This window comes from Hippocampus guttulatus, chromosome 5, assembly GCF_054856545.1.
Source record: "Hippocampus guttulatus isolate MCC_2025c chromosome 5, RoL_Hgut_1.0, whole genome shotgun sequence".
NCBI lineage: Eukaryota > Metazoa > Chordata > Actinopteri > Syngnathiformes > Syngnathidae > Hippocampus > Hippocampus guttulatus.
This window is the reverse complement of record NC_141265.1, coordinates 22,551,676-22,578,519: the sequence shown is the minus strand read 5'-3', so window position 1 is coordinate 22,578,519 and position 26,844 is coordinate 22,551,676. Positions and strand designations below refer to the sequence as shown.

The 26,844-nt window shown below is 41.8% G+C and overlaps 1 protein-coding gene across 4 annotated transcripts in view; it reads right to left on the bottom strand.

Moving 5' to 3' along the window:
• Nucleotides 1-292: 292 nt before the first annotated feature.
• Nucleotides 293-26,844, bottom strand: part of dpp7 (dipeptidyl-peptidase 7) — a 28,926-nt gene continuing 2,374 nt past the window's right edge. For 2 of the 4 annotated variants that reach the window (XM_086111261.1, XM_086111260.1), the window contains exons 2-14: nt 23,615-23,738; nt 23,391-23,530; nt 17,597-17,760; nt 16,783-16,918; nt 15,044-15,125; nt 12,624-12,790; nt 12,473-12,533; nt 12,188-12,306; nt 8,199-8,355; nt 5,786-5,850; nt 5,649-5,719; nt 5,302-5,415; nt 293-3,734 (exon numbers count right to left, since the gene is read on the bottom strand). In XM_086111261.1, the coding sequence (XP_085967387.1) occupies nt 5,304-5,415; nt 5,649-5,719; nt 5,786-5,850; nt 8,199-8,355; nt 12,188-12,306; nt 12,473-12,533; nt 12,624-12,790; nt 15,044-15,125; nt 16,783-16,918; nt 17,597-17,760; nt 23,391-23,530; nt 23,615-23,654 (1,314 nt within the window). In that variant the 5' untranslated portion in view covers nt 23,655-23,738 and the 3' untranslated portion in view covers nt 293-3,734; nt 5,302-5,303. The remainder of the gene's footprint in view (nt 3,735-5,301; nt 5,416-5,648; nt 5,720-5,785; nt 5,851-8,198; nt 8,356-12,187; nt 12,307-12,472; nt 12,534-12,623; nt 12,791-15,043; nt 15,126-16,782; nt 16,919-17,596; nt 17,761-23,390; nt 23,531-23,614; nt 23,739-26,844) is intronic. The other 2 variants (XR_015100920.1, XM_086111263.1) reach the window with 2 other exon arrangements.

The following is a 26,844-nucleotide window of genomic DNA, read 5'->3' as shown; positions in this document are numbered from 1 at the left end:
TGATCCACACTGTCTGTTCTCTCCTCCCTCCCAAAAATGTGGACACACTTAGACGTTAAGTCCACCAGGTACAGGGGCATTTGTAAAACCCCACAACGCTTCGAGGAAATTGAACAGTTGATGGTTCGATGCTGGCCACACTCTTTGCTTCGTAAATTCACACCTGTCACCGCTGTTTACACCGCTTCCAGAGCTCATGCTAAAGCTAACATGAACAAGGTGCTACATGAGTGTCAGGTTGGTCCAATTTGACACTCAGGAATAAAACACAAGGAGGAGACAGGAGACTCAATTCTGGTACCAGGAGGGAACAAGGAGAAGCGTTCGGATTCAGTTCTCCGCACGTAACCCTAACGATCTCCCCCTTCACCCCCTCATTTATTGGGAAATCTACTACATAGGTGTGTCCAACCTAAAGGGTGGGGGCTGTTGAACACACACTGAACTTGTTTGACTATGTGCGTGTATGTGAGTGTAAATTACGTACATGTGTGCAATTGTTACAAAAACATCACGTTGCAGCTGGTGTTGATGGCTCCATTCACTGTTCACCCTTGCTCACTGTTTAGTCTTTACACTTATCTCTTCCCAACCACGTCCTCGGAAAGGTGGTTGCGTCCCTAAACTTCCACACAGTGCACCAAGCATTCTTGAGTATAAATGTGAGTATATAATGGATAAAATGTGAGTACATAATAAAGAGGGTATCTTTATTAAAAGCAGAGGCGTTCTTCATTGCAGGCATAATCAATTTATCATGTCAGGCATAAGCATGGATGCTGACTAAAAATAATCAATCCAACAATGAGTTTAATGACACTATTAGCTCTGTGCAATCCAAGCACCTGAGGAATTATATATGGTTGTAGGTGATTTTTAACCACGTCAAATTGACAGACACTCTGCCAAGTTTTCACTTGGATGTCGCCATAGCAACACTGGGGGATAACACGCTGGACTGTGTGCATACATTTAGGGAAGCGGACCTGGAGGATTACACTTCATCCGTTCTGGGCTTTATCTCAAACTGTGTTGATGATGTCACGGCCACCAAGACCATTTCAATCTACCAGAACCAGAAGCCCTATCTGAACGCAGAGGTGAGGACACTGTTGAAGTGCTAGAGATGCTGCCTTAAGGGCACACAAGGTATCAGCACTTCAGGAGTGCCAAGAATACTCCTATGCTCAGAAAATCCAGCACCACTTCACCTCCTATGACTTTTGAAGCATGTGGAAAAAAAATGAGTGCATCACAAAGTACAACACAAAGGATGCACAACGCTTAAAAAAAAAAAAAACCCTCCCTGCCATGTCCTCAACAGGTTCTTCGTCCAATTTGAGGATCCCAACAACACCCTGCAACATCAGACTCACACCGCCAGCCGGTAATACAGGGGTGGGCAATTATTTTCCCGGGGGGCCAAATGAGAAGCAGAAAATATTGTGGAGGGCCGGGCCAAAAGTTAGAAATCTACTCCCGATTTCAATTTTATTTCTACGTTGAAGTAAGTTAATGACATTATTTACAGAAGCTGATAAGAGTATGTATTATTGCTAGATAACGAAAGTGCAGTTATTTTACAGAAAAACGATTTCTTCAGTGAAATTATGCAAAACAATTCTAATTGGGCAACATTTGTAACTCTTTTTCAGCAAGATGAACACTACAACGCTTTCTGATTTTAACTTTCACGTGAAGATAGCACAATGTCTTTGTATGCCAGTAATAATGTAACAGAACTCACATTTTTTTGTCCCAGCTGCCAAACAATGTCGAAAAAATACAAGCAAGCACGTTTCAGTGTTTTGTTTTTTTTCTTGTTCAGTAGAGGTCAATCTAGCCCAGGGGTGGGCAAACTTTTTGGCTTGGAGGCCACATTGATTTCTAAATTTGACAGGTGGACCGGGTCGGCGCAAGATACGGTACATATAAAAAACTGTATATGTTGATAGTCCATACCAAACATCAACAGAACAAAAGCATTAAAGTATTACCATACTTTTTTTTTTTAATGAGAACAGTGAAACAACTGTGGTATATGTCCTGTATGAACGTCCAAGTGTGTTAACAACATACATGTTGTAACAACATAAGCAACAAAGTGCAACAATATATTGCCCAAAAACTGCAGCATACAGTACAGGTATATGACAAAATATAACAAAGTTAGGACCATTTGCTACAAAATGAGACAAATAAAAGACCTGGTAGCTTTCTTTCCACTCACTCACTGTCTCGAACTTGAACTCCCCTCGATAGCGTTGCTCAGCTGATGTCGTGCAACAAACTTTTTAACCCAGCCACGGGACGCTTCGAAGTCTTCGATGCCCATAGTGCGATGGAATTCGATTGCTTTCTTATTAGCGGTCCAGTTTGCGGAAAGGTTTTAGCACGATAACAGTCAAACCATTGCAGGAAACGTTTATTTACACGACTGTCCGTTGAGCTGCATGCAATTCACTCTGAGCATAGAAACAGCCAGAATCGGACCGAGTAAGAATCGCTTCCTCGTTTTTCAAAGTCTCGTAGATTTGAGTCTTTCAGACTCCAAGTGTCTCCTGAATGTTTCGTACTTTGTAACACGCTTCGTTTAATTAAATACACTTCACTTTCTCTTCCGCGGCCATTACTGTTCCTCTTCGTTTGGATGCCATCATGATCTACAGGACGTAAAAATGTTTGCAGTTCCAGTAAAACTCACTGCAATAAAGAGTCACTTGCATGTCGTCGTTTTGGATCCAATGATTGAAAATAGCGGCGCGGACACACTTATTCCGTCGTATCGAGCGGAGTTACTTGAGTTAGCGCTACTGCGGGCTTCTGTATCGTCTCTCCTTCCTTCCCTGTGCTCTGCAACTTCAAGTAACTGCGCCACCTAGCGTTGAAATGCCTGTCATTACAAGTCCAAATAAAATGAATGCAATCATTTACATTGGACCTTAATTGTGTACTGGACCAACCTTCGGCGGGCCAGATTAAAGAGACCAACGGGCGGGATCCGGGCTGTAGTTTGCCCAAGGCTGTCCTAAACCGTCACTTCAGAAAACAATACGGCATATACAGTTTGTTGAGCAATGAGCATTGCATCGTGTAACTGGCGCCAATACAGTAAATATTCTCTAGTACGGACTCGTGTTTGCGCTGTCCAATTTGTCCTGATAACAGAAATTCCTCATGGTACATGTCCTTTATGAACCTGCAAGTATGTTGACAAAATGCACGTGTAACAACACAATCAATAAAATACAAAAATATACTGTCCAAAAACTCTTTATATAACAAAAAGTGCAATACATTTGTATCCCAAAAAAATCACAACAGTAAAATACATACAGTATTTTAATGTTTATTTTTTTCTGTCTTGGGGAAAAAAAATGTGTATTTTTGATTTTTTTGTTGGATGCATTCTTTGGTTTATGACAATGTTTGCCTGCGTGTCATACAGTTTTCTTGCTAGTTGCAAGTAACTGTCCCGTTGATCACTGATGTCTGGTCATTCTTGTGCATACTGAAGGATTTTTGTTGCCATTTGCATTGCTTCCTTGCTGGATGGTGGCTTGTCATCAGGAGTTGGATCGATGCCTTGTTTTTTAAAGTTTCGTAGATTTGCGTCTTTCCGACTCCAAGTGTCTGCTGGATCTTTTTAACTTTGTGTCCAGCCTGCTCAAACGGATGCATTTCACTCGCTCCGCTCCAGTCGTTAGAGTTCTTCTACGTTTCGATGCGATGATCTACACGACGTAAGTGAATAAAGTTAAAATCATTCACAATTACAGTAAAACGCACGGCAATAAAAACTCACTTACACGTCGTCGTTTAGAATCTGATGATCGAAAAACGCGAAGTGAAAACTTGTTTCAGCGTTGTGTCTTTTCCGTCGCATCGGGTGGGCGTTGCGTGTATTTAAGCTCCGGCGGCATTACACCTCCATCCGGGTTACGGGTAGTGGAATTTCCGCTTACGCAAGTTCCGGTAACACGTAATATCGTAGTCAAAATGTTAATGCATAGGTTTTTATTCCGGGTGAAGGATATTCCTTTCCATAGAATTCCGGGGATGGGAATATTTACTGTATTGAGTCGTTGGTTGCCATGACAACGAAAAAAATTTATTTAGGCTTGTTGTTTTGTAAAAGTACTTTATATTTCTATGTGAACTTTCATATTTGTTTTTTTTTCTTTAAATTCTCTTCATATGTTATTTGGAATGTTTTGTTAAGAATCACTTCCGGGTCACGTGCCGTGGATAGCGAGGAATTAGAGGGAAAGATCGAGAAGACAACTTGAGAGACAGACAGAGACATTGCTACGATACCGTGATTTAATTTGATCTACTTTCGGTTTACCAGGGTGCACACGGTATGTCCTTGTGTGTTCATTTATTTAATGTCTTGTTCAAGATACTGTAATTGTGATTGTTGTTGTTTGAAATGTGTTTTAGTTTTCACGATGTTCCACGAGTAAACGTTTTTTGGACATCAGTACGAGGCGTCATCCTTGACCGGGGTAGATACACATCGCAAAAGAAAACAAGACAATACGAACACTTTAGATTGGTCAATAATATGTAAAAATAAAAGACCCAAGGGGAGACTGACAAGTAAAAGAGTTGTGAAAAAATATGAAATTGACCAAATTTAGACAAAAGAGGTTTTCGACTGACAGTGATGATATGCAGAATTTATTTCTTTGAATCAAATGCGGATCAGAATTCGATCAAACTCCCTGATTCAGGTAGTGCAGGGGTGTCAACCTCATTTTTGTCGCGGGCCAGATTTTAGTTTCCCTTGGAGGGCTGTTATGACTGAAACCATAAAAAGAAGTCAAGAATAACGGTTTATTCACCTATTGTTTAAGTTCTTGTAATGAGGGGTTTGGCAACAAGAAAATGCTTACAGTATCACTCTTATTTATTACAAAATGAGAATTTGAAATTTTGGTAGCGATTTTAGCAAGCATCATGAAAGCTGACATCTTTGATTTGCTTTTGCGGGCCACATAAAATGATGTGGCGGGCCAGATCTGGCCCCCGGGCCTTGAGTTTTTCACCTGTGATGTTGTGAAATAATATGATAATGAGGGAATAATTTCATCTAATGAATATCGTCATGTAATTAAAATCAAAGGCATCAATGTCCACTTATTTATATTTTAGAGGCTTTTATTTTGAAACAGGCCCTTGCAACACTTTTAGCCAAACCATTTCAGGGCGTATTCATAATGCAATCCATAAACACATGTTAAAAATCCAACCAGAGGTAAAAAATGTGTCCAAAAAAAAAAAAAGCAAGACACTAACTATCAAGGCAGCCGTTGTATTCTGGTCCTCTCCAACTCCACCCACTGTGCGATAAGGTCTGCCTCAGTCTTCCGGGCTTCAATAACCGATGCTGGATCAGCAACATTGGACCCTCTGTATGATTAATGAAAAATGTGACATTTAGCTTTTGGTTTTTTTTTTTTGTTTGTTTTTGTAGGCTCCAGGACACCAGCGACCCTCGTGAGGATAAGCGGCTTGGATCATGGCAGGATGGATGGATAACCGCTTCTTGATTGTAAAGTGTCCTTGAATGTTTTGAAAGGTGCTTATACATAACATTTATTATTATTATTATAACTTTCTGAGAAGGTAGCAGCTTGCCCTACCTTAAATCCAGATGATGGGCTCCCCCAGCAATGTTGATAGCGATCAATGATGAACTTAAAGACTTCCGCACCTTAAAGAAAACAAAAAATGTTCGTTTTTAAATTCACTTAAGTCTCTCATATTTCTAATTTCTTACCCCTCCATTTGCCCATGGGTCCAGGTCACCATTGGAGAAAATTATGTTGCTTGCACTGGAAAGAGCTAAACAAAGGCACGCACTAGATCACAAATACATCCATGTCTTTTAAAAATAAAAATAACACTCATACTGTGTATGGCACATTCAGAGCGCTTCACTTTTACTACATTGTCCAGAATTACATATTTTTCCTCCCCATCAAAAATTGGTACGATAGATTTTGTGCGTGCGTGTGTTGTGTGTGCAAGTTATTTAACAGTAATGCTGAAAAAATGATCAGGCACCTTTTCCAAAATGTAAAAGGATTTGCCATTTTTGAAATGCCTGACTTTTCTAATAGCATGAAGAGACTGGAACATTCTCCATACAAAATGGATAGATTATTTGATCATATCACCATGGGTATCGATGCTAATAGTTATTCAGTTTTGCTGCTGTTAAAATCCTAACAAATACAAGTCCCGGGAACTTGTGCGAGTGAGGCAGAAGACAGAATGTCAAGGTCGCAACTATGTTGCAGGTTAGAGTAAAGAGCCCAGAGAAACAAACTACTGCCATGTTGGAGCACATTGACAACTTGAAAAATTGTGGGCGTAGAGGCAACATTCGCGTGGTTATTGAAGATAGCGAAGGAGCTGATCCTCTGAGTTACTGTATTGAAATTGGATCACTGATTATCTCAAAATAGAAATCAAAGCAGGGCAGACTATATGATGGCCTGCACACACACCGTCTTGTCTTGCCATCAAACACACATCTCCAATCAGTGGTCCACAACTATCATCATTTAACTCCACAACTACAGTGAAATTGGAGTGCTAAAGTTTCATGGTTATATTTTTCAGGAGTTGATTGTCATTTCATTTGACTATTTAAGTGTTAAATGGTATCCAAAGTAAGTGTTATTTCAAAGAGTTGATCACACAGTGCTGGATTATGGAAGTGTTCGGAAATTCACTCTGTCCCTGTGCACGACTCTGAGAGTGTGTGTTCACAGAGGCATAGTGTGCTTCTCCCAATATTTCCGAATGCATTCAGCACCATGGCCCCAATCGGAGAGCCTAGTCACCAGAGATGGCTATTCCGTCACTGGCAACGAACGGTTCGTCCATTTTGGGTCGGAGGATGTGAAGTTTTATTAAAAAGGATGGACTAAGCAAGGACAGAAGCGCCTTCCCCTCAACTTCTACTTGGTCTGCAGCATGATCCTGGTTGATCGCTTACACCCGTTGGCACCTGCTGGACAAATTTCAAATGATTTACAAGGCAGACAGGCCTGATCCTAAGTCAGAAGCGGCGTCAGACGCTTCTGCACGCTATGGCCAAAAAAAAGGAAATATGTGTAAATACGTCATGGGAAGGCGGCCGTAGTGGCTTACAGCCGGGCTTTTGTGACAGTTGTGCCTCTGCCATTAGCCTCTTACCCACGGCATCATGAATGGATGCTTTTTTATTTTTATTTTTTTGGGGGAGGTGGGGGGGGGGGGCAAGGACAGAAGGGGATGGAGGATGTTTGTCATGTGAATAAGGACGGGCGTATGGTGACAGAAAGGTACCCAGGTCACGGACGCAGGACAGAGGACAGAGGACGGACGACGGAACGGCAAAGTAAAGTGCCCATCTCTGTGAGTCACCGGCTTGCACCAGCACTGTTTTTGGTGCACTTTGAATAATCGATAATTGTCCCTGTTGATTATGTTTTTCATTTTGGTTTAAAATTTGACCTATGTTGAAGTACTCTCTAGTTACCTTGATTTTAAAACGGGCTATCTAAAAAAACAATGTAAAGTAAAAGTGTAAAATTTTCCCCCAAGCCTTTCCCCCACCTTTCGTTTGTGAATGGTTGTCGGTCCACGAAAAGCATAAATTTGTATGAACCAAGTATTGGCGACCACTGATTGACTGATCGTTGAATCTAGAATCGTTGCCTTTTTTTTTAATAATAAGGCTGTAACATAAAATATGAAACAAGTGAAGCGCTTTGAATACTTTGTAGATGCACCATATAGGTAATGACTAAAACAACAGGGAAGAAATGTCATCTGCTCTGTATGTTATATGTTACACATACAGTACATTTGACAATAAAGTTTTATCCAATCCAATCCAACAGCTTCATGTCTTTAGCATCGATATATTATTTTACGTTTAATTGTAAAGAATGTTCATCACTTGCCGAAGTGCTGCTGAAGAGTTGTCAGGATGCAGACTAGTATCTTTCAAGCCACTAGTTAGCAATTATTTATTTATTTTTTGTCTGTGGGGCTCAAAACGTGAACCTCAAGTTTCAAAGGCAGAGTGCTTATGAATGGGCGACCGCAGCTTTTTTTATTTTGATGCATAAATTATGGAACGTAATGAACCTCACTCTTTACTTATAGGCCACATTGTATATTTTTTCAGTCCTCACCATCACCCCAGAACTGGATTTTGAGCCATCCTGGTCGCGGGATCACACCCCAGCGTTTGGAGCAGTACCGCAAGCGTTCTTCCTCAGTGAAGGTCATTGCTGGAAACATGTCTGTGATGTTGTTGCTCTCATAGCAGAGATTTATTTCCGTGCATGCCTACAACACAGTAGAAAACTGTAATTTAAGATTTCACTTGAAACAAATAAAACATCAGTTGGATCCAGGAGCGCATGTGTTCACAACCACCACCAATGGTTCGGTTGCTGATGGAAATTGGGTGACTATTGGTCAAGCCGAAGGGGGTCGGGGGGGACGTAATGCAGAAGAGAAGGATTGACAATGTTTCAGGGTTTTGCAGAGCAGGAGATAATATGGAAGTGCAATGCTAGAAACAATGGAAGAGGGTTCAGAGTGTCATCATAGTCTGAATTAAGAAGAGGAATGACATGGGGTGATTCTGAAGATACAGCCTGCAAAGAATGGTATGAAGGATAAAACAAGATTCAGACAAGGCGATGGTTGTGAAACTAGAAATTGAAGGTTTGATGAGAAGCGTCAGCGGTTATTAACCACAAATGGGATGCGAGTTGGTGGGGAAGGTCTGGAGTGAGTTGGATGACATTTTAGAAAGTAGTCGCTACTGGAGGTGAAGGAGCGATGATTCGAGTGGACCTCGTTGGGCCTGTTGGTGTAGGTAAGAAAGGTGAAGAGGAAGTGATGGGCAAGTATGGTGTGAAGGAAAGAACTTTGGAATGATGGTTGATTTTGAAAAGGAAGAAAATGGCAGTGGTGAACCCCAGAGGCAGGTGCACACAGACTATATTCTACGTGATGTAATTCACTAGATGGAACTAGAAAAGGACACAGCCATTGTGAACTGGTTTGGAGAAATGGGAGCAGGTGGAAGAGAACTCAGAAAAGTGGAAGTCCGTCACTGCAAAACAGTAAGTCTGTGAATGAAAGCGTGGCCAGTGAAATCACGAAATCTACAGATGGAGAAAGTCCAGACATTCAAGTACCTGTGGGATCAGCTGTTGAGAGCTGGAGATGACAAATTATCATGTTGGCCCGAATATAATATGGTGTTTTTTGCATTGAAACAAGACTGAAAAAGTGGGGGTCTTCTTATATTCGGGGTCTAGACATTATACCCATTCACGACGCTAGATGGCGCCAGATAGCATTGAAGAGAATGCTGACTTGACTCTGCAGGCCAAAGTGAACCCCTGTCACGAAGAATAAAAATAAAAATAGCGGTAAGAAAGAAAAGAGAAGAAAATAATAGAAGAGAAAACAGAAAATGGAGACAATCTGGAGAAAAGTGGGTCGAAGATCGGCCAGGTTAACCGGCAGCTGAGGAGAAGTTATGATGTAATTTACATTTCAAAAACCAGAAGCCATTCATTTACGAATGTGATTGCACTTTAGATGTGAATGAGGCAAAATAACATGCTTTTTCTCTTCAATATATTGTTATAATCATTTGTTTCAGATGTACCGTATTTTCCGCACTATTGGGCGCACAAAAAAGTCTTCCATTTTCTTAAAAGCTCACGGAGCACCTTAAAATCCGGTGCGTCTTTTGTATGGTCATTACGGGAATACGTCGACTCCAAGATGGCTCCTTCCTTGAGACATGCTTCCAATATTATAACTTGCTGTTGGTTCAGTGAACTGTGTCGCTGCTTTATGAAATAAGTATGTGTTGCAGCTCCGAAAAAAGGAGAGCTGTGGTGTTAATTTTTCAAAACAGTCTCAACAAATACAGGTACGTTTCTGTCTATCTCCGTGCTTTCTTCCGTTCGACTCGAGAGGCGCCACCGAAAAACGTAAACTAACGATTACTTCAATGAAACTACAAAAATTGAAAACAATACATCAAAACTGAAAAGCAAGCGAGGATATAACAAAATAAATTCTATCGCCCCCCCTACAGAATTTATATTGTGATTTCATCATTTGTGAATACACAACAAAGGAATAAATAACTACGACTGACAGATGTCATGTTGTGTTATTTTGACTTCAAGATGGCGCCGCGAGAGTGGCTGCCTTTCCAGCAGCTCCTATTTATTTTGTTCTCCTACATCTTCCTCTCATAACTTTGCTGCTGTGAAGTGGGAATTTCTCCATTGTGAGACTATTAAAGGTTTTCTTATTTTATCTTATCTGATTGTACTCTGGGCGGCCCGGTAGTCCAGTGGTTAGCACGTCGGCTTCACAGTGCAGAGGTACCGGGTTCGATTCCAGCTCCGGCCTCCCTGTGTGGAGTTTGCATGTTCTCCCCGGGGCCTGCGTGGGTTTTCTCCGGGTGCTCCGGTTTCCTCCCACATTCCAAAAAAAACATGCATGGCAGGCTGATTGGACGCTCTAAATTGTCCCTAGGTGTGAGTGTGGGCGTGGATGGTTGTTCGTCTCTGTGTGCCCTGCGATTGGCTGGCAACTGATTCAGGCTGTCCCCCGCCTACTGCCCGAAGACGGCTGGGATAGGCTCCAGCACCCCCCGCGACCCTAGTGAGGATCAAGCGGTTCGGAAAATGGATGGATGGATGATTGTACTCTTGGAGCTACGATAAAGGAAATGCCAATGGGTTTTTCGGAGGCGTTCATGAACGGCTCCTGAGTTGACCGGAAGAAAAGAAGGGAAGGAGACGGGCAAAGACACACCTGAGTTTGTTGAAAAAATGAGAGTTGTGGTTGTGGTTTTATTTATTTTTTTAAACGCAGACTTTATTAATGGTTTTCACAGTCTCAGCAAGTACAGGTACTGTACGTCTTTGTCTATCTCCGTGCTTTCTTCCGTTCCACTCGAGAGGCGTTCATGGCCGCCTACGAAAAACTTACATTAATTCTTTCTTCAATGAAACCACGAAGAAAATCAAGCGAGGAAATCACAAAATAAATTCTGTAGGGGGATATATAATTTATTTTGTGATTTCCTCGCTTGATTTTCTGTTTTGATGCATTATCTTCAATTTTCGTAGTTTAAGTACAGTAATAGTTAATTTACATTTTTCAGAGGCGGTCTTGAATGCCTCTCAATTGAACGGACGGCTCTCGAGTTGAATGGAAGGAGCGTAGCATCATCTAGTGGACGCATTGTAGATTGCGCCTTTTAGTGCGAAGCGTCTAATATATGAAAAAAAATTACAAAATAGCCATTCATTGAAGGTGCGCCTCATAATCCAGTGCGTCTTTTCGTGCGGAAAATACGTTACTGTAATTATTTTCTGTATAAAAATTAATTTGGTGTTCAAAAAGTCTTTTTTCAAACTTGAGTCTTGAAAAAGAGGGGGTCGTCTTATAATCAGGGCCGTCTTATATTCGGGCCAATACGGTAGATGTTGAGATGAAGGTTGAGAGTTAAAGATGGAGAGGCCAGATTGAGATTGTTTGGAGAGATGCAGAGGAGGGTCAGCGGATATATAGGAAGAAGCTGGAAAGGCAGAAACTAGCTAAATTAAGAAAGAAAGATTCTGAATTAAGCTAATAAAGTCACTTTTCATCTTGTCTAGTTGTTTCCAGACTCAAGTAATCGGTCAAATAATTTTTCAAGGTACTCTGGCATTACTGTTGGTGTTCTATTCTTGCAGTGTCCACCCAATCGGGGGATCGAAGTCGCGCCGCCCTTATGTTTCTGGTTTGAGAGCACACAGTGCTGACCAAAAGAGCAAATGTTCTGGGCTGTATTATTATTGAAGTGGCTATTTTTAACTTTTCCATATTTATGTTATGTACAGTACACGTAAATCCTCAAGATAATGTTCAAATTATGTTACAATGGCTTATGTAGTTTTGGGAAAAGAAGTGCCTAATATTTAATTAACAAACACTTAAGCCTACTGCGCTACTGTATTTTAATGCTGTATTTTTTTAATGTGGTACTTGGCAAACAAGTTTGAGAACCACTGCCGCTGAAAATGGCTGGATGGAAAATTGGGTCTCTGCAACCCAAATCCAAATGCGGTGCATAAATTGATTGTATGACCTGATAGTCCCAAGCCATGCTGTCAAAGCCGAGACCACAGCCAGTGGGGTCGGCGCACTCCACATACAAACTGGAGACATCGAAACAGGTCAGCAAGCCAGTGGAGTTGTACACAATGGCTGGAAAGTGAAACATACAGAGGTCTGAATGAAAGCAGTTTCAATACAATACAAGAATATGTCTTTCTTTATCGAGCACTTTCACAACAGCTGCTATATCCGCCACATGCTATCCATAGTACTGGAAATGTAATACACTTTAGGTCAACGAGCCTCTCCAAGATACCTGCAGTATCCCTCAGGCTAGTAAGTAGATCAGAGCCACGGAGCATGGTTTCACAAGCAACCTGACAAAAAATAAAATAAAATAAAAAAGGAAATCATTAATATACGAGATGACAACCCTAACACGATGTAAAATAATGTCAAGCCTGTACCTTCACAGGATTGGCAGGCATGTTGCCGATGAAATGAGTGCTGTAAGGGTAATCTAACATGGCCATCGTCGTGAAAGCATTCCTCAGAAAGGCATTTAGCTGGTGGATGTCCTGAACAGATGATGGACGCTTACACAGGGCGAACGCCGACTGAATTTTACTGTAATCTAACAGAATTAACAAGAGGAAAAATGAAGAGGAAAAATTATCCATTTTTATATTTAAAGTCTAAACTACCATATATTACTCACAAAACATTAGGCATATTTGGCTTCCGGGTGAAATTTATCCAAATGTACAAAGTTCACGCTGCAGTGATATCATATCATGAAAGTAGGACATTTAAGAAGAGAGATCTACTGGTGATTTCCTCAATCCAAACAATTCATTGAAACAAAAGGTAACAACAACAGTGGGTACGCCACAACAAAAAATGTTAACATCTCAATGACTTGTCGTGTGCCCCTAAGCAGTGGCGGTTCTGGGGGCGGGGAGGCCAACGGGGGCCAGTGCCCCTGTAGCACCGATTCTGGCCCCCCTGTGGCCCCCCCCCCCCCCCCCCCTCCGAGCGCAGATTACGCAGTCGTGCCGAGTCGCCGACGCGAAAGGTGGAACTAAAGTGCGTGATTTAACATTCTAGTCAGACCCTTTAGTGCGCTGCGCCATTTAAAAATGAGCGGGAAAATGAGAAGCAGTCCGCAGAGAAGGAAATTACCACGACACGAGTGCTATTTGCGCGTGTGTGTGCGTGTGTGCGCGGTGTGTGAGTGTGTGTGTGTGCGTGTGTATGTGTGTGTGTGCGCGCGTGTGTGTGTGTGTAACTTTTTTAGTCTCCCTTTTTATTTAAATTTTTATTTAACAGGATCAATATATAAGACATTGCCTTTTAAAATTTGGATGATTATATGCATGTAAAACATCTAGCTTCAGTGTATTTGCAATTTTTGTCCCCGGCAGGCTGGTACCATATCATCCCCTGGCTTGAATATTCTCAACAGACGTATTGTTACGCTTGCAGACATTTTAGCCCTCCTGATACTGTTTTTTTCTCATCACTGTAATGTTATGACTACAATTTCAAAGTCTGAAGAAATAAAAAGTCAAATAAGATTTCGAATGTGTCTTTTTAGCCCTGGGTTGAATGTGCCCCCCCATCAAAACCCCTGGCCCCAGCCCAGCCCCCTCAGTGAAATTGATCCAGAACCGCCCCTGCCCCTAAGCATCCATTACAGCTTGACGACGACATCTCATGCTGTTCACAAGTCGACGTATTGTCAGCTGAGGCATGTCATCCCACTCCACTTGAAGGGCAGCCCTCAGGTCACTGAGGTTCTGGGGTGTGGAGTTTTGAGCCTCTACACGGCAACTCGGTTGATCCCACAGTTTTCAATAAGATTCAGGCCTGGAGAATGTGCAGGCCATTCCATCTCAAGTACACCAGTCTCCCACAGCTGCTCCCTGATGATGCAACCTCGCTGAGCTGGAGCATTGTCGTCCATGAAGATAAAATTAGGCCCGCGTTGTTCTTGAAGGGGGCGGCCGGGTAGTTCAGTGGTTAGCGCTTCGACCTCACAGTGCAGAGGTTGTGGGTTCGATCCCGGATCCGGCCTTCCTGTGTGGAGTTTGCATGTTCTCCCGGTGCCGTATTGACAGCCATCGTTTCTGCTCAACGTGAATTGACTTTAAATCAGAGAACAGCACTGGTCACTCGTCCAGCGTAAACGCTCCCTGGCCCATGCAAGACGATGACGCCTGTGCCCGGTGGTGTGGTCAGGTACCCTTGCAGGTCATCTAGCACGCAGGCCACGCTGATGTAAACGGTTTTGAATGGTCTGACGTGACATGTGGGTGCCTCGCCCTTAAACGTGCCTGGAATTGAATCGGATTCATCACCCGGTTTCTCAGGGCATTGTTCACAATGTAGCGGTCATCAGCATGGGATGTGGCCAAGGGACGTCCACTTCTACATCTTTCTGTGACTTTTCCAGTCTCTCGGTTTCTCTGTTGCAACCTGCTGATTACACTCGGGATATTCTAAGATCAGTGGCCACGTCCGTCTGAGAACATCCTGTTGAAGCATCACAATGGCAAGGTCCCGTTGTTCCATCGTTAGGGCATAATCAAAATCTGCATAATGAGGACGACTGTTTAAACTCCATCTCTAACTGAATCAGGACATTTATATGTTCGATTGAAGGATCAAACCCCTGTTGTGAATTTTTCCGTTAAGCTCCTCATTAGAGATCAGCAACTTGTGCAAAAACTAAACTGAAACAATTAACAGTTGCGTATGCACATCAAAGGTTTGAATACATTTTAGGCCCGTCCTGAAATTTTTCCTGAGAGCCAACACACAGAGAGAGAGAGAGAGAGAGATACACATTTTTTGAGTAGACAGGGAAACAAATCACATAATTTACCTTGTCGTTCACCTAATTCTTTCAGATGATGAAAAGCTCCTTTTATAGCATATTTGCACTCTGAAGAAATGGTCTCAAAATCCTGTTTAAGAAAAATAGATTAAACAAAAGCAATGTTTAAAAAATACTGCAAGTTGCATGCAATATTAAAGGAGTCTGCAAATAGAGTTCTCTTTGCAAATTTTATAGCTATTTTCAATACAAATGAGCCTTCATTTACTAAAGATTTATGTGTGCAAAAGTGGGGGCAAACTTGCTTGTTGGCGCAAACAGATGATGAAGCTGGTCAAACCTGAGATGAAATTGTGATGGCTAATTTTGCTTCTTCAAATACCGTGTCTGAAAGGCAGGTGCAAACCAGCACCGTGTGTAACCATCATGAGAAGGCAGAAATGAAAAAAAAAAAAAATCACATAACAAATGAATACACTATGTAGATTTTTTTCATTGGTGTGCTTGACTTGCACATTAGTGGAATATGTTTTTGAACTTCAGCATGTTTCAACTGTAATAAATAATTAAATATGACCCCAAAACCCAGTCAAACGATTTGTGGGTCAGCATTTTCTGTGGACAGAAAAGGCGAACCACTGTCTCTGTAGTCCAAAACTAAATTAAAAACTGCTGTAATTTCTAAATTACTTAGTTACTTCTCTGACCAGATGCCAGCACCCCATCGCACCTCCCCAAATTCTACATTAGAGCCACGGCAAAATTATCAAACTAGTTTTTTGTGGAAAAGGTGAAGATGAAAAAAAAAGGAACTTGGGCTCTTCAACAATTGCAACAATGTTTTTTTTTCAAACTGGAAAAACATGTTTTGTTTGTTTAAGATCACTGAAATAATATTCAATTGGATAACTGTCATTTCTGAGAATAGCTTCATATTTGTGTTATATTGAGTTTACCAACATCTGGCACCTGTGAACCAATATTCCAAACCAGGATGAACAAAATACTGTATTAAAAATATATTAGTAGTTAAGTGAGTCACAGGATATATTTTCTATTTTTACACAAAATGTTTGATTTTTTTAAAAGGAAAATGCAGACAAGGCAGCACGGTTAGCACGTGCGCCTCACAGGGCAGATTTCAGGGGTTCGATTCCGGGCACCATGCCTTCCTTTGCGGAGTTTGCATGTTCTCCCTGTGCCTGCGTAGGTTTTCTCCGGGTACTCCGGTTTCCTCCCACATACATGGGAGGCTGATTTAACACTCTAAATTGTCCCTCGGTGTGAGTGTGAGCGCGAATGGTTGTTCGTCTCTGTGTGCCCTGCGATTGGCTGGCAACCGGTTCAGGGTGTCCCCCGCCTACTGCCTGAAGACAGCTGGGATGGGCTCCAGCATACCCCGCGCCCCTTGTGAGGATAAGCAGATCGAAAAATGGATGGATGAAAATGCACACAAGGACCCCAGTGTCCACAATTCATGTGTGCATCAAAATGAAAGTTGTTATTGTTGTAGTTTTTCTTTTGTTTGTTTTCTTTTCTTTTTTTTACCTTGACTCATTTATTCAACGACATTATTCTGTAGCAAAATCTGTGTCGGAATTAATTCACAGGTCAATGCCACTGCCCACTAGATGGGATACAATGATTCTTACCCTATAATGAATATAAAATTATGTGGAAAACATGTTAGGTCATTGTGAATTCACTGCATCTAAATACTACTACTTCTACGACTAATGTTACAAATAATAATAATAACAATAACACAGAACATCCATCCAACTTACAGCAGTGACATCTCCGAAAAACTGCCTAGAGTCCCCCAGCCCGGCAGTTGACAGGATAGGCGCACTGGCAGCGAGAGCTCCAGCCACAACATTTGGATACTTTATTCTCATATAGACAGACAGCATTCCACCGTAACTGGAGAGAATGATGAAACAGATGTGCATGTTAGATTAAACTCTGAGGCTTCTGAAATGGTAGGATAGAAAATGGCATGTAAAATTAGGGTTGCGCTTGCAGTTACTGGAGACAGTGACTACAGGACTTTGTTGTTCCACGTTTCTAATAAAACGCCTTCTTTTCCTATATGGAGGTAGCTTTTCATCTCTGCCAAAGTTAATTTTAAACTGAATTGCGAGAACTGAATTTGGTTTAAATTAACCAAAAGTGAAAAAATTCAGACTGGTATTTTGAGTGAGGATCAAACACAGTTTCAGAGAAAGAAAAATAAATGTGATCATTTTACATTCAGTTGAATGTTTATTGGACTTCAGTTCCAAATAAATTCTGATTCAGTTTTTCAGCGCAATGATTCAAATGAAACAATAAGAATCCAATTTCTGTCATTCAAATTAATTTTTTTGAGGCAATTATTCAAGTTTAGCAATTCAAATTCAAATAGAAACGATTCAAACTCAGTTTCTGGTGGCACATATTTCAGCCCAGGCTCTAGTTGAATCATTTAAGTAATCAATTAAAAAGATTAGACCTGTAATTAAAAGAATTCAACATAGATGACTGACATAGATTAAATGTCAGTTTAAAAAAAAAAATCTTCCACAAGATCTATGGAGATTCATGTAAGCCGACACTTACCTTCCACCAAAAACAATAACAGGGCAATCTGCGGCTGACATCTGACGCTTCAATGCACTGATCATGACAGCATAATCTGCAATTGCCTGTTCCACTGTCAAAAGGCCAATCTGAGGGATGTTGAAGGACTCGTTGCCAAAAGGGAGAGACTTGCCATAATACCTCTGTGAGAAAGAGAGAACAACCTTAAAAGATTCATTGTACAAGAAGCGCTCTGACACTGGAAGAGAAGGTAAAAGTGATCAAAATGAAAGACGGAGGAACCAAAATAAAAGACATTATCCAAGAAATTGATGTAAGTGAAAGTGAATGCCTATCGTAAATTTTGCAATTTCTTTCCCTTTTTTTCTCTCTTCACTGACTATATGAAGTGTCAAATAAGTGTGTGCTCATACTTATGCACTATTGGAATAAAAATAAAGAGTACACATACGTTTGTGTGTGTGTGTGTGTGTGTGTGTGTGTGTGAGTGTGTTTACATCGGAGATCAAATTTGCTACAGTGAAGCCCCTTTATGAAAATTTTCTTGCTGCAAACAAGATTTTGTTGGAGAGGACTTTCACTGTACTGCAGGTACTGCACACCTGACACACAGCCAAATACAAATAATAATAATCATCATCATCATCATCAAAATAAAACAACATATAGCTTTCAGTCCCACAGCCCTCAATGACATGTGTCCCATTGTTTTTATCTCACCAGTCAATCACCACACTCTGTGTGTGTGTATGCGTGTGTGTGTGTGTGTGTGCGTGCGTGCGCGCGTGTGTGTGTATGTGTGTGTTTGTTGTCTATATTTATTTCTTTTTTTTTCTTTATTTGGTTGCACGTTAACTTTTGTGTGTGAGACACTGAAATTACATTCCCTACGCCAAATGGCTTTCGCCGATGGGGCGTTCTGGGCCCACGTGGGTCAGCCTAAAATACTGATGGTAACAGTGATGGACTGACAGACCTTCCATCGGTCTGACAAAATGCTCCATCCATCCATCCATTCCGGGGGTGCTGGAGCCTATCCCCGCTGACTTTGAGCAGAAGGCAGACCACACCCTAAATTGGTCGCCAGTCGGTCGCAAGGCACATACAGTATCAAGACAAACAACCCTTCACATCCACAACGTCACAGAGTGAAAACCGATCCCACACTGCCCGCAACCAAGTCAGGCTAGTGTACCACTACATTATCAGTGATGACAGAATGCTCATCTCACGAAATTATCCTTCGATTGTATATTTTTTTGTAAAGGGTAGACTATGGGCACATCAATAATACTGTTTGACAGTGTAAAAGCAGGTTACACACATGCTGATAATCGTGCCTAATATGAGCATTTTTTTCCTCTCATAAGACCTAAGTGTCGGATGTCTCCAAATGATTATTGTTGCAGCTCCGAAATAAAGAGCGCTGTCGTGTTGGTTTTTTAAAACATACACTTTATTAATTCATTTAACACTCAAGCAAATACAGGCGCATCTCTCTCGACTTACGTGCCTGCTCTCACGTTCGGCTTGAGAGGCGTTCAAGGACCGCCTCCGAAAACGTAAATTACCGTATTTTCACGACCATTCGGCGCACCGTGTTGTTGGGCGCAGTCTCAGTAAGGGGTGCTATTTCTGTATTTGACACATACACAAAACGCACTGCATTGTTTTTGACTGGGAGGAATGTCTGCGCCATTTGACTGTCGTTGCTGGACAGTCCCGGTGCGCTTGTGTCTTGCGCCTGTAATGGGCAGCATTTTTCACAGCCCCACTTTGTTCAGCGGAGAGATCGGTGCTGTTTAACGGTCTGCGGCTGGATGGATGTAAGGCTTGAGGAGCCGACGATGAGAAGAAAGGAGTGTTAGCGTGCAGCGTCGATGCGGATGTGGAACTGGGAGTCGCGGCTTGGAATTGAAGTGGATTTACATGGGACAGGAGATGTGAGCCAATCTCTTTTTCGTCAATGGACGCTACAGCTTCGCGTTTGCTTTCAAAACTTAGCTTGTAGCAGACGTGTGCACATTTTCAGCATGACGTCTCTGATCCACTGGTGAAAGGACACTTTGATCCTCTCCTCTTTCATGTAGAACTGCTTCAGACAACAAAGTGTATGCAGAAAAGTGGTGAAGATTGCACGACTGTCTGTGTCCTATGTGTTGTGTTGTGTTATTTTTGTTATTTTGACTTCAAAATGGCGCCGCGTGAGTGGCTCCCTTTCCAGCAGCTCCTATATTTTGTTGTTCTACTTCTTCCTTTCATAACTTTGCTGCTGTGAATCGGGAATTTCTCCATTGCGAGACTAATAAAGGGTTTCTTATCTTATCTTATTGGGCGCAGCCAGGCATGGTAAAACATACGCCAGCTTAAACATACGGCATGCATGCACGCACGCTAAAAACACGTTTTTAAAAAGGCAATGGAAGCAAAACTGAGTTCGGTTGTACTTTATTTCGCCATTTTACAATGTACTCACTCGACTGGTACCTGCTAGGGACGTGCCTTTAGCGTCCTCTTACACGCCCACCCTTCACTCAATGGCGGACTTCCACATGCCTGTCGTCACTCACTCCGCCTTTTCTCTATATAAACAGCGTGTCGGCCAAAGGGGCTCTCAGTCAGGCTTTGGAACTCGGCGCATACACTAAACGCTCTGCATTATAAGGCGTCCTGTCCATTCTGGAGAAAATTTAAGACTTTTAATGGCGCCTTATAGTCGTGAAAATACGGTAATGATAACTTCAATGACACGAAGGAAATCAAAAATAATCCACCAGAACAGAAAGTCAAGACAGGAAATCACAAAATAAATTCTATGGCGGGGGTGAACACACAACAATAAATAAATAACAAACAATTCTGAGACCACCCAGTCTCCTACATCATCCTGACCAACTATCTTATAAGATTACTTTTTGGAGTGATTTTTATTCCCTCCTTGTTGTGCTCAAAAAACAGACAGGTTTGACAATCGTCAATGCTTATCCTTATATGTATTTACAATCGTAAATCTTATACAATGGAACTTTGTTCAGGAACACCCTTGTTCATTAACAAATATGTGTTTGGTGAATCTACTATGCTTCAATTCTTACCAGGCGTAAAAATCATTTGCTCCATGCAGTTGCATACATTTTTTGGTGGTCTGTAAATCAGCCCTCACTATACTTCTAAAAACTGCAATGCTAATTTAGCTCTAAATCGACACTTTGTAGTGGTGTCGCACTCTAGGGGGCGTAGTCTTGTCCTTGTTATTACATATTCAAAAACTCAGCCACTAGCTGTGTCACGTTACGCACGAAGCAGGAAAAGGGAACTGCTTCGTACGTAACGGAGAAAACGAAAACAAGCGGATACCCGAAATAGCAGACACCGACAAGGACTTTGTAAAACAATAATATTTATTATAAACAAAAATCCCGCCTAATAAAACAACAGAAAACGCTGGTCTCAGAACGATAGCCAGGAAATAAGGAACGCGACAACAGAAAGCGCTTGCAAAACAACGGCAAGGAAAAATATGTTAAACGAGTACTGATTTACGTACGCTAAGATAATGCTTCCCGTGGGACGACGATAATATAACCAACCGCGAATGGTGTCGAACAATATGTGTAATCATAGGCAATAGCAGTGGCACGGCATGCAATACTCCGGCAATGGGTCGACCGCCGGAGCGCCTAGATATAGCAGGTGCAATCTCTGGCAAATAGGCAGCAGGTGTGCAGGCGGCAGAAGTGAACGCGTGCCACCTGCTGCCGAATACGGATCATGACAAGCTCTGCACAGCCAATAATAGTCAGCGGCCTAGTTAAAGCCTTTGTGACATCCTGAAATCCCATGCTCCACTGAATACAAGAGTAGTCTCTTTGTGTAAAATTGCCTCGGGGAGTGAAGATATCACCTATGTTATATGTTTAGCTTAAAACTTTGTATCATAGACAGGTCGACCTTGACTATTAGGTCTCTGTCCTGAACATCCGCTACTTAAAACAAAGAATGTAGTGTGAAGCTGGGCTCCTATTTCCCCTTGAGTGATTAACAGCCCCCCAAGTGTTTTCTTTTGCGTCTCCCACCTTGGGAAAGTCCCTGAAGGCTGTCAAGTGCCTTCGAAGAGGAACCCTAATCTCAAGATTTGTGGACCAACAGATATGGTCTGTACTTTGTCAAAATGCCAAAATCGAACTTTGCTTGACTTTCTTTGTTTCAGATTTTTACATGAGGGGAAGGACTGCCCGCCCCTAATTAATATAATTAACATACTATGCCTATATGTACGTGTGACTGTAGTTGCTCGGGGCTTCCTGATGAAATCTTAGACTCACAGGAGCCCGAATCGATTCGTGTTGTGCCCTGAACGTTCAGTAAAACATCTTGCAAGAACTTCTCCATTTCCAGCCTCTGACTTTTGCACATCAACTCAGCCCGAATCAAACGAACACGCGGAGGACCTGGGGAAGTGGAGAACGGTCAAGGGATCCCGCCGTGTCGACAACAACACACTTCCCCCTGTTTGATCATCCTCCAACAGGAGCTACGTTCTATGAAGAGAGCTGGCCGGGCCCTTGAACCTCGATTTGTTGCTTCTGGCTTGGTTGTACACAAGCCGGTCTGTAGGAATCACCAATAAGCCTCTGATGAGGCGCAAGTTGAATCCAGTAACAAATTCTACTCCAACAAAATTAACAACTGCTCTGCAAACACGAAACTGTTGTTTTCCATTATTGAACACCAACTGAAACCCTGGATTTGAGGAGCAGTGTACAACACTGAGGAGCAGTAAAACACAGCTTTTGTTTTTAAACTTGCTTAGAGTAAGCCTATAAGCTTCTTCATCTTTTTCAATTTTTTTATTTCTTCTTTTCATTTCATTTTAACCAACTGTTTGCTGCAACCTTCCAGTTTCTAAAATGTTGCTTAGTTTTGAATGTTGTTTTTAAACTCTCTGTAGCACTTTGAGATTTCTTTGAAATGTAAAGTGCATTACGCATAAAATATCTAATTAGAATTAGGAAGCCATGTTATTGTTTAAAAAAGGTCATAATAACCATGAAAATAGTCTTTGTATTTCTCTTTCTCATCTTGCTCCGCAGTCCAATTTGGTTAAAATGCAGTACTGAACTGTTATCATGAGTTATTTTCATGTATCCCGCTCAAGGAGACCTGTGATCAAAAATTAATTCATCTGAGAACTTTGCGCTCAATCAACACCTTGCAGATATGAACAAAATTACTTCATGGTCTTCATTCCTCTGACTCTGAGAGTGTTGAGCCTATTGCTGTGGTAAGGGTCAACTGGTTAGTGTGTCGGTTTCACAGTGCAGAGGTGCAGGGTTCGATTCCAGCTCCAGCCTTCCTGTGTGGAGTTTGCGTGTCGTCCCTGTGCCTGTGTGGGTTTTCTCCGGGTACTCCGGTTTCCTCCCACATTCCAAAAACATGCATGGCAGGCTGATTGAACACTCTAAATTGTCTCTAGGTGTGAGTGGGAGCACAAATGGTTGTATGTCTATGTGTGCCCTGCGATTGGCTGGCAACCAGTTCACGGTGTACCCCACCTACAGCCCGAAGTCAGCTGGGATAGGCTCCATTACCCACCGCGACCCTTGTGAGGATAAAAGCGGATTGGAAAATGGATGGATGGATGATATTAGAAGTCATTCAGTGGTTTTAGGATATATGTAATCAAATAAGATTTCCCCCCTCAAATTGGTGAAATCTCCCACATGCTGTTGTCATATATGGATGGGAAACATGAGTAAGGTTGGTTGGATGTTCCAAGTTTTCATCACACAAGTAATGTACCATTTCTTACATGTTCAGCAAATACGACCAAGGCTTCCTGCTGAGCAGCCAATTCTGTAAGAAATCCAGAGTTCAGGGCAAATTCCCAGATGTCCCCTTCATTGCCGGTGTAGAAGAAAATCGGACCATATCCAGTATTCCAGTATTTATCTGTGGAAGGAAGCAAAACAGAAATTAAGGTCAAATCTTTCTTGGTTGTTTGAAAAGTAACAAAGGTCAATGGTCAAAAGTCACCAGTGATCAGGTATCGCTGAAGGAATGTCCCATTCCCCATGGCATTAAAGTTGAAGTGGTCAAGACTCTGGGTGAAATACTTTTCTTTGAAAAGGGGTTGTGTCTGGGATTCATGTATTCCTGTCTAACAAAACACAATACATTTCTTCATTGTAATGCACCAATTTCAATAAACGAGTATAAAATGTTGTTTTGTTAATTCACTGGATATTGGGTTTGGATTATTACATACAGTTCTAAACTAAATGAAAATATTGAATCGGAACAGATTTGTCTATCCACGCACACCAAAACAACAGCAACATGTCCAGTCCAAACAAACAGCTAGTGGAGACACTGTTTAATCAGTATACTCATTCATTCATCATTCATCTTCCGAACCGCTTCATCTTCACCAGGGTCGCGGGGGGTGCTGGAGCCTATCCCAGCCGTCTTCGGGCAGTAGGCGGGGGACACCCTGAACCGGTTGCCAGCCAATCGCAGGGCACACAGAGACAAACACCCATGCACGCCCACACTCACACCTAGGGACAATTTAGAGTGTTCAATCAGCCTGCCACGCATGTTTTTGGAATGTGGGAGGAAACCGGAGTACCCGGAGAAAACCCACGCAGGCCCGGGGAGAACATGCAAACTCCACACAGGGAGGCCGGAGCTGGAATCGAACCCGGTACCTCTGCACTGTGAAGTCAACGTGCTAACCACCGGACTAATTATTTATTGCCGTGAAATATAAATAAATATTAATTGAAAGGGGAATCAACTGCAACTTGGGAAAATGTCATTTCAAAATGAGGAGGATACGAACAACGCAAAAGAGTTTTTATTTCTATTTGTGGAAAAACACTCTGAAATAGTTTGTGTTGGAGGCGTTGAAACAGCGTACAAATATATCCATCCACCCTTCCATTTTCTAATCTGTTTAGCATCACAAGGCTGTACAAATATAATCCAATTTCAAAGGAGGTATAGAGAAGATTTTCAATATATACAGGAATACACGTGATAATCACAAGGTCATTATTGATCATTTGATTACTTCATTACTGACTTATCATTGGGTTGTTCATTTAGAGCAGTGGTCCCCAAACTTTTTCCTGTGAGGGCCACATAACTTTTCACTTCTCTGATGGGGGGGCCGGAGTCAGTTTGTAACAGCAAAAGTGTGACTGCAAGAGTACCTAGACGTAAAAATGTATTGTTTCCCAGAAACCCACACAAAATCAAATAACTTTTTTTGATACACTCGCGGCATTAAAGACGTCTTTCTTCTCGGGACACACCGCCTCCGCGACAGCATTCATGCATTTCTTGACAAACTCTCCTTACCGCTGCTTGCTATCAGTTGAGCAAACCGAAAGCTAGCCCGAACAGATGGCTGGTTCAGCTGAGCTTGGCGTACAAATGTATTTTGCTGAGCTAACGTTCCTCTTTTTAGCGTTGACAGTTTGTCTGCTCTCATTTGCCCATGCAAAAAATCGTACTTGTTGTCGTGACGGGATTCGTAGTGTCTCCGCAGATTGTATTCTTTGAATACTGCCGCCGACAGATGAGACAGACAATCTTTTCTTGTCCATTTTGGGTTAAATTCCCTGTATTCTGAATAATTTTTTTCTCTTACCTCACCTTTTCTCCATGATTACGTTCTCTTTGAGAGGGACGGGTTTAGGATTTTTTTTTTCTGGGGTTGCCAGATAACGGCACAGACCGCAGAAGGATGGAACAAATGTCACGTTATATGTGTTTATGAAATTGTTACCAGCTAATAGTTAATTATGAAAATAGTTCATAACTAAGGAATATTTTATTGCAAAAGCCGAATTTTATGATAAAATACAAATATACATAGATGAAAAATAAATCAAAAGACTCTCTGGTATTGTTCAGGGGGGCCGGACCAAATGTGGAGGCGGGCCGTAGTTTGGTGACCACTGATTTAGCGCAAACCTGGGCATTGTACGGCCCCCGGGCCGCATACGGCCCTTTGATTGACTCTGACCGGCCCGTGTAACGTTAATTGGAAATTACAAAATAAACGTATTTTCTTATTTTACCTGATGCATGGACTGATGCTGCATTGCTTTTATTTTGAAGTTGTTTTTTATTTACGTACATGATGACGCAAAACGTATATTGAGGCATGGGCGTGATTTGATCGTTGTCACTAGCAAGTCACAAGACCACTTTCGCCCTCAGAAATGTCTGCTCATGCTAAAAAAAGAAAGGTAGATGCCGAATGCAGGGTTTTCAACAAAAATTGGACTGCTCAGTATTTATTTACTGAAGTGAGAGGTAAAGCCGCGTGTTTAGTTTGCGGGGAGAGAATCGCCGTGTTTAAGGACTCCAATTTGAGTCGGCATTACGAGACGAAACACGGAGAGAAATACAAGAACGTGACTGATGCTGAAAGGGCGTGGACATCGGAAGCTTTGCTCGCTAAACTGCAAAAGCAGCAAGGCTTTTTTACCAAGCTTCACACATCAAGGGATGCAGCAGCCGAGACCAGCTTTGTGATAGCTTACAAAATCGCTAAAACCAGTAAGCCATTCTCGGAGGGGGAGTTTATCAAAGAGTGCTTGGTGGACTCTGCAGCTTTAATATGCCCTGAAAAAAAAGAAGAGTTTGAGAAAGTCCCGCTCTCCAGGCGAACCGTGACGAGAAGGGTCGAAAACATATCGTGCAATCTGGAGCTTCAGCTGCAACGTGAAGTGGCAAATTTTGACTTTTTCTCCTTGGCTTTGGATGAAAGCTCTGATGTCCGTGACACAGCCCAGTTACTTGTATTTGTGCGCGGGATAACGCCGGACTTCAAGATTACGGAGGAGCTGGCAGCAATGCGATCATCAGTCAGCTGTGCTTCGCATCTCCACCTCAGACATGCAACCTGATTTTGATGCACTCGTTAAAGCCCAGCAGAGACTAGATTTCTCTCACTGAACAAGAAAAAATAACTTAAAAATGTAAAAGGCTTTAAATGGTTGAGTTGTGCATGATTTTAGTTGTATTGTGGTTATTTTTATTTGCATGTTTAGCGTGTTTTTATGATGCCGTTTTAGTGATTAATTGCCTTTCCCATTGTTTTGTGAAATTCGCTTGAATAAATTACATTTTTTGGAAGGCAACCTCATGTTTTCATTGCTTAATTATAACATATACTCTTACCAGCTTGTCAAAACAATGCTATTTACTGCTTTTTACCAAAAAGTACAGTTAATATTATGCAGAATTGA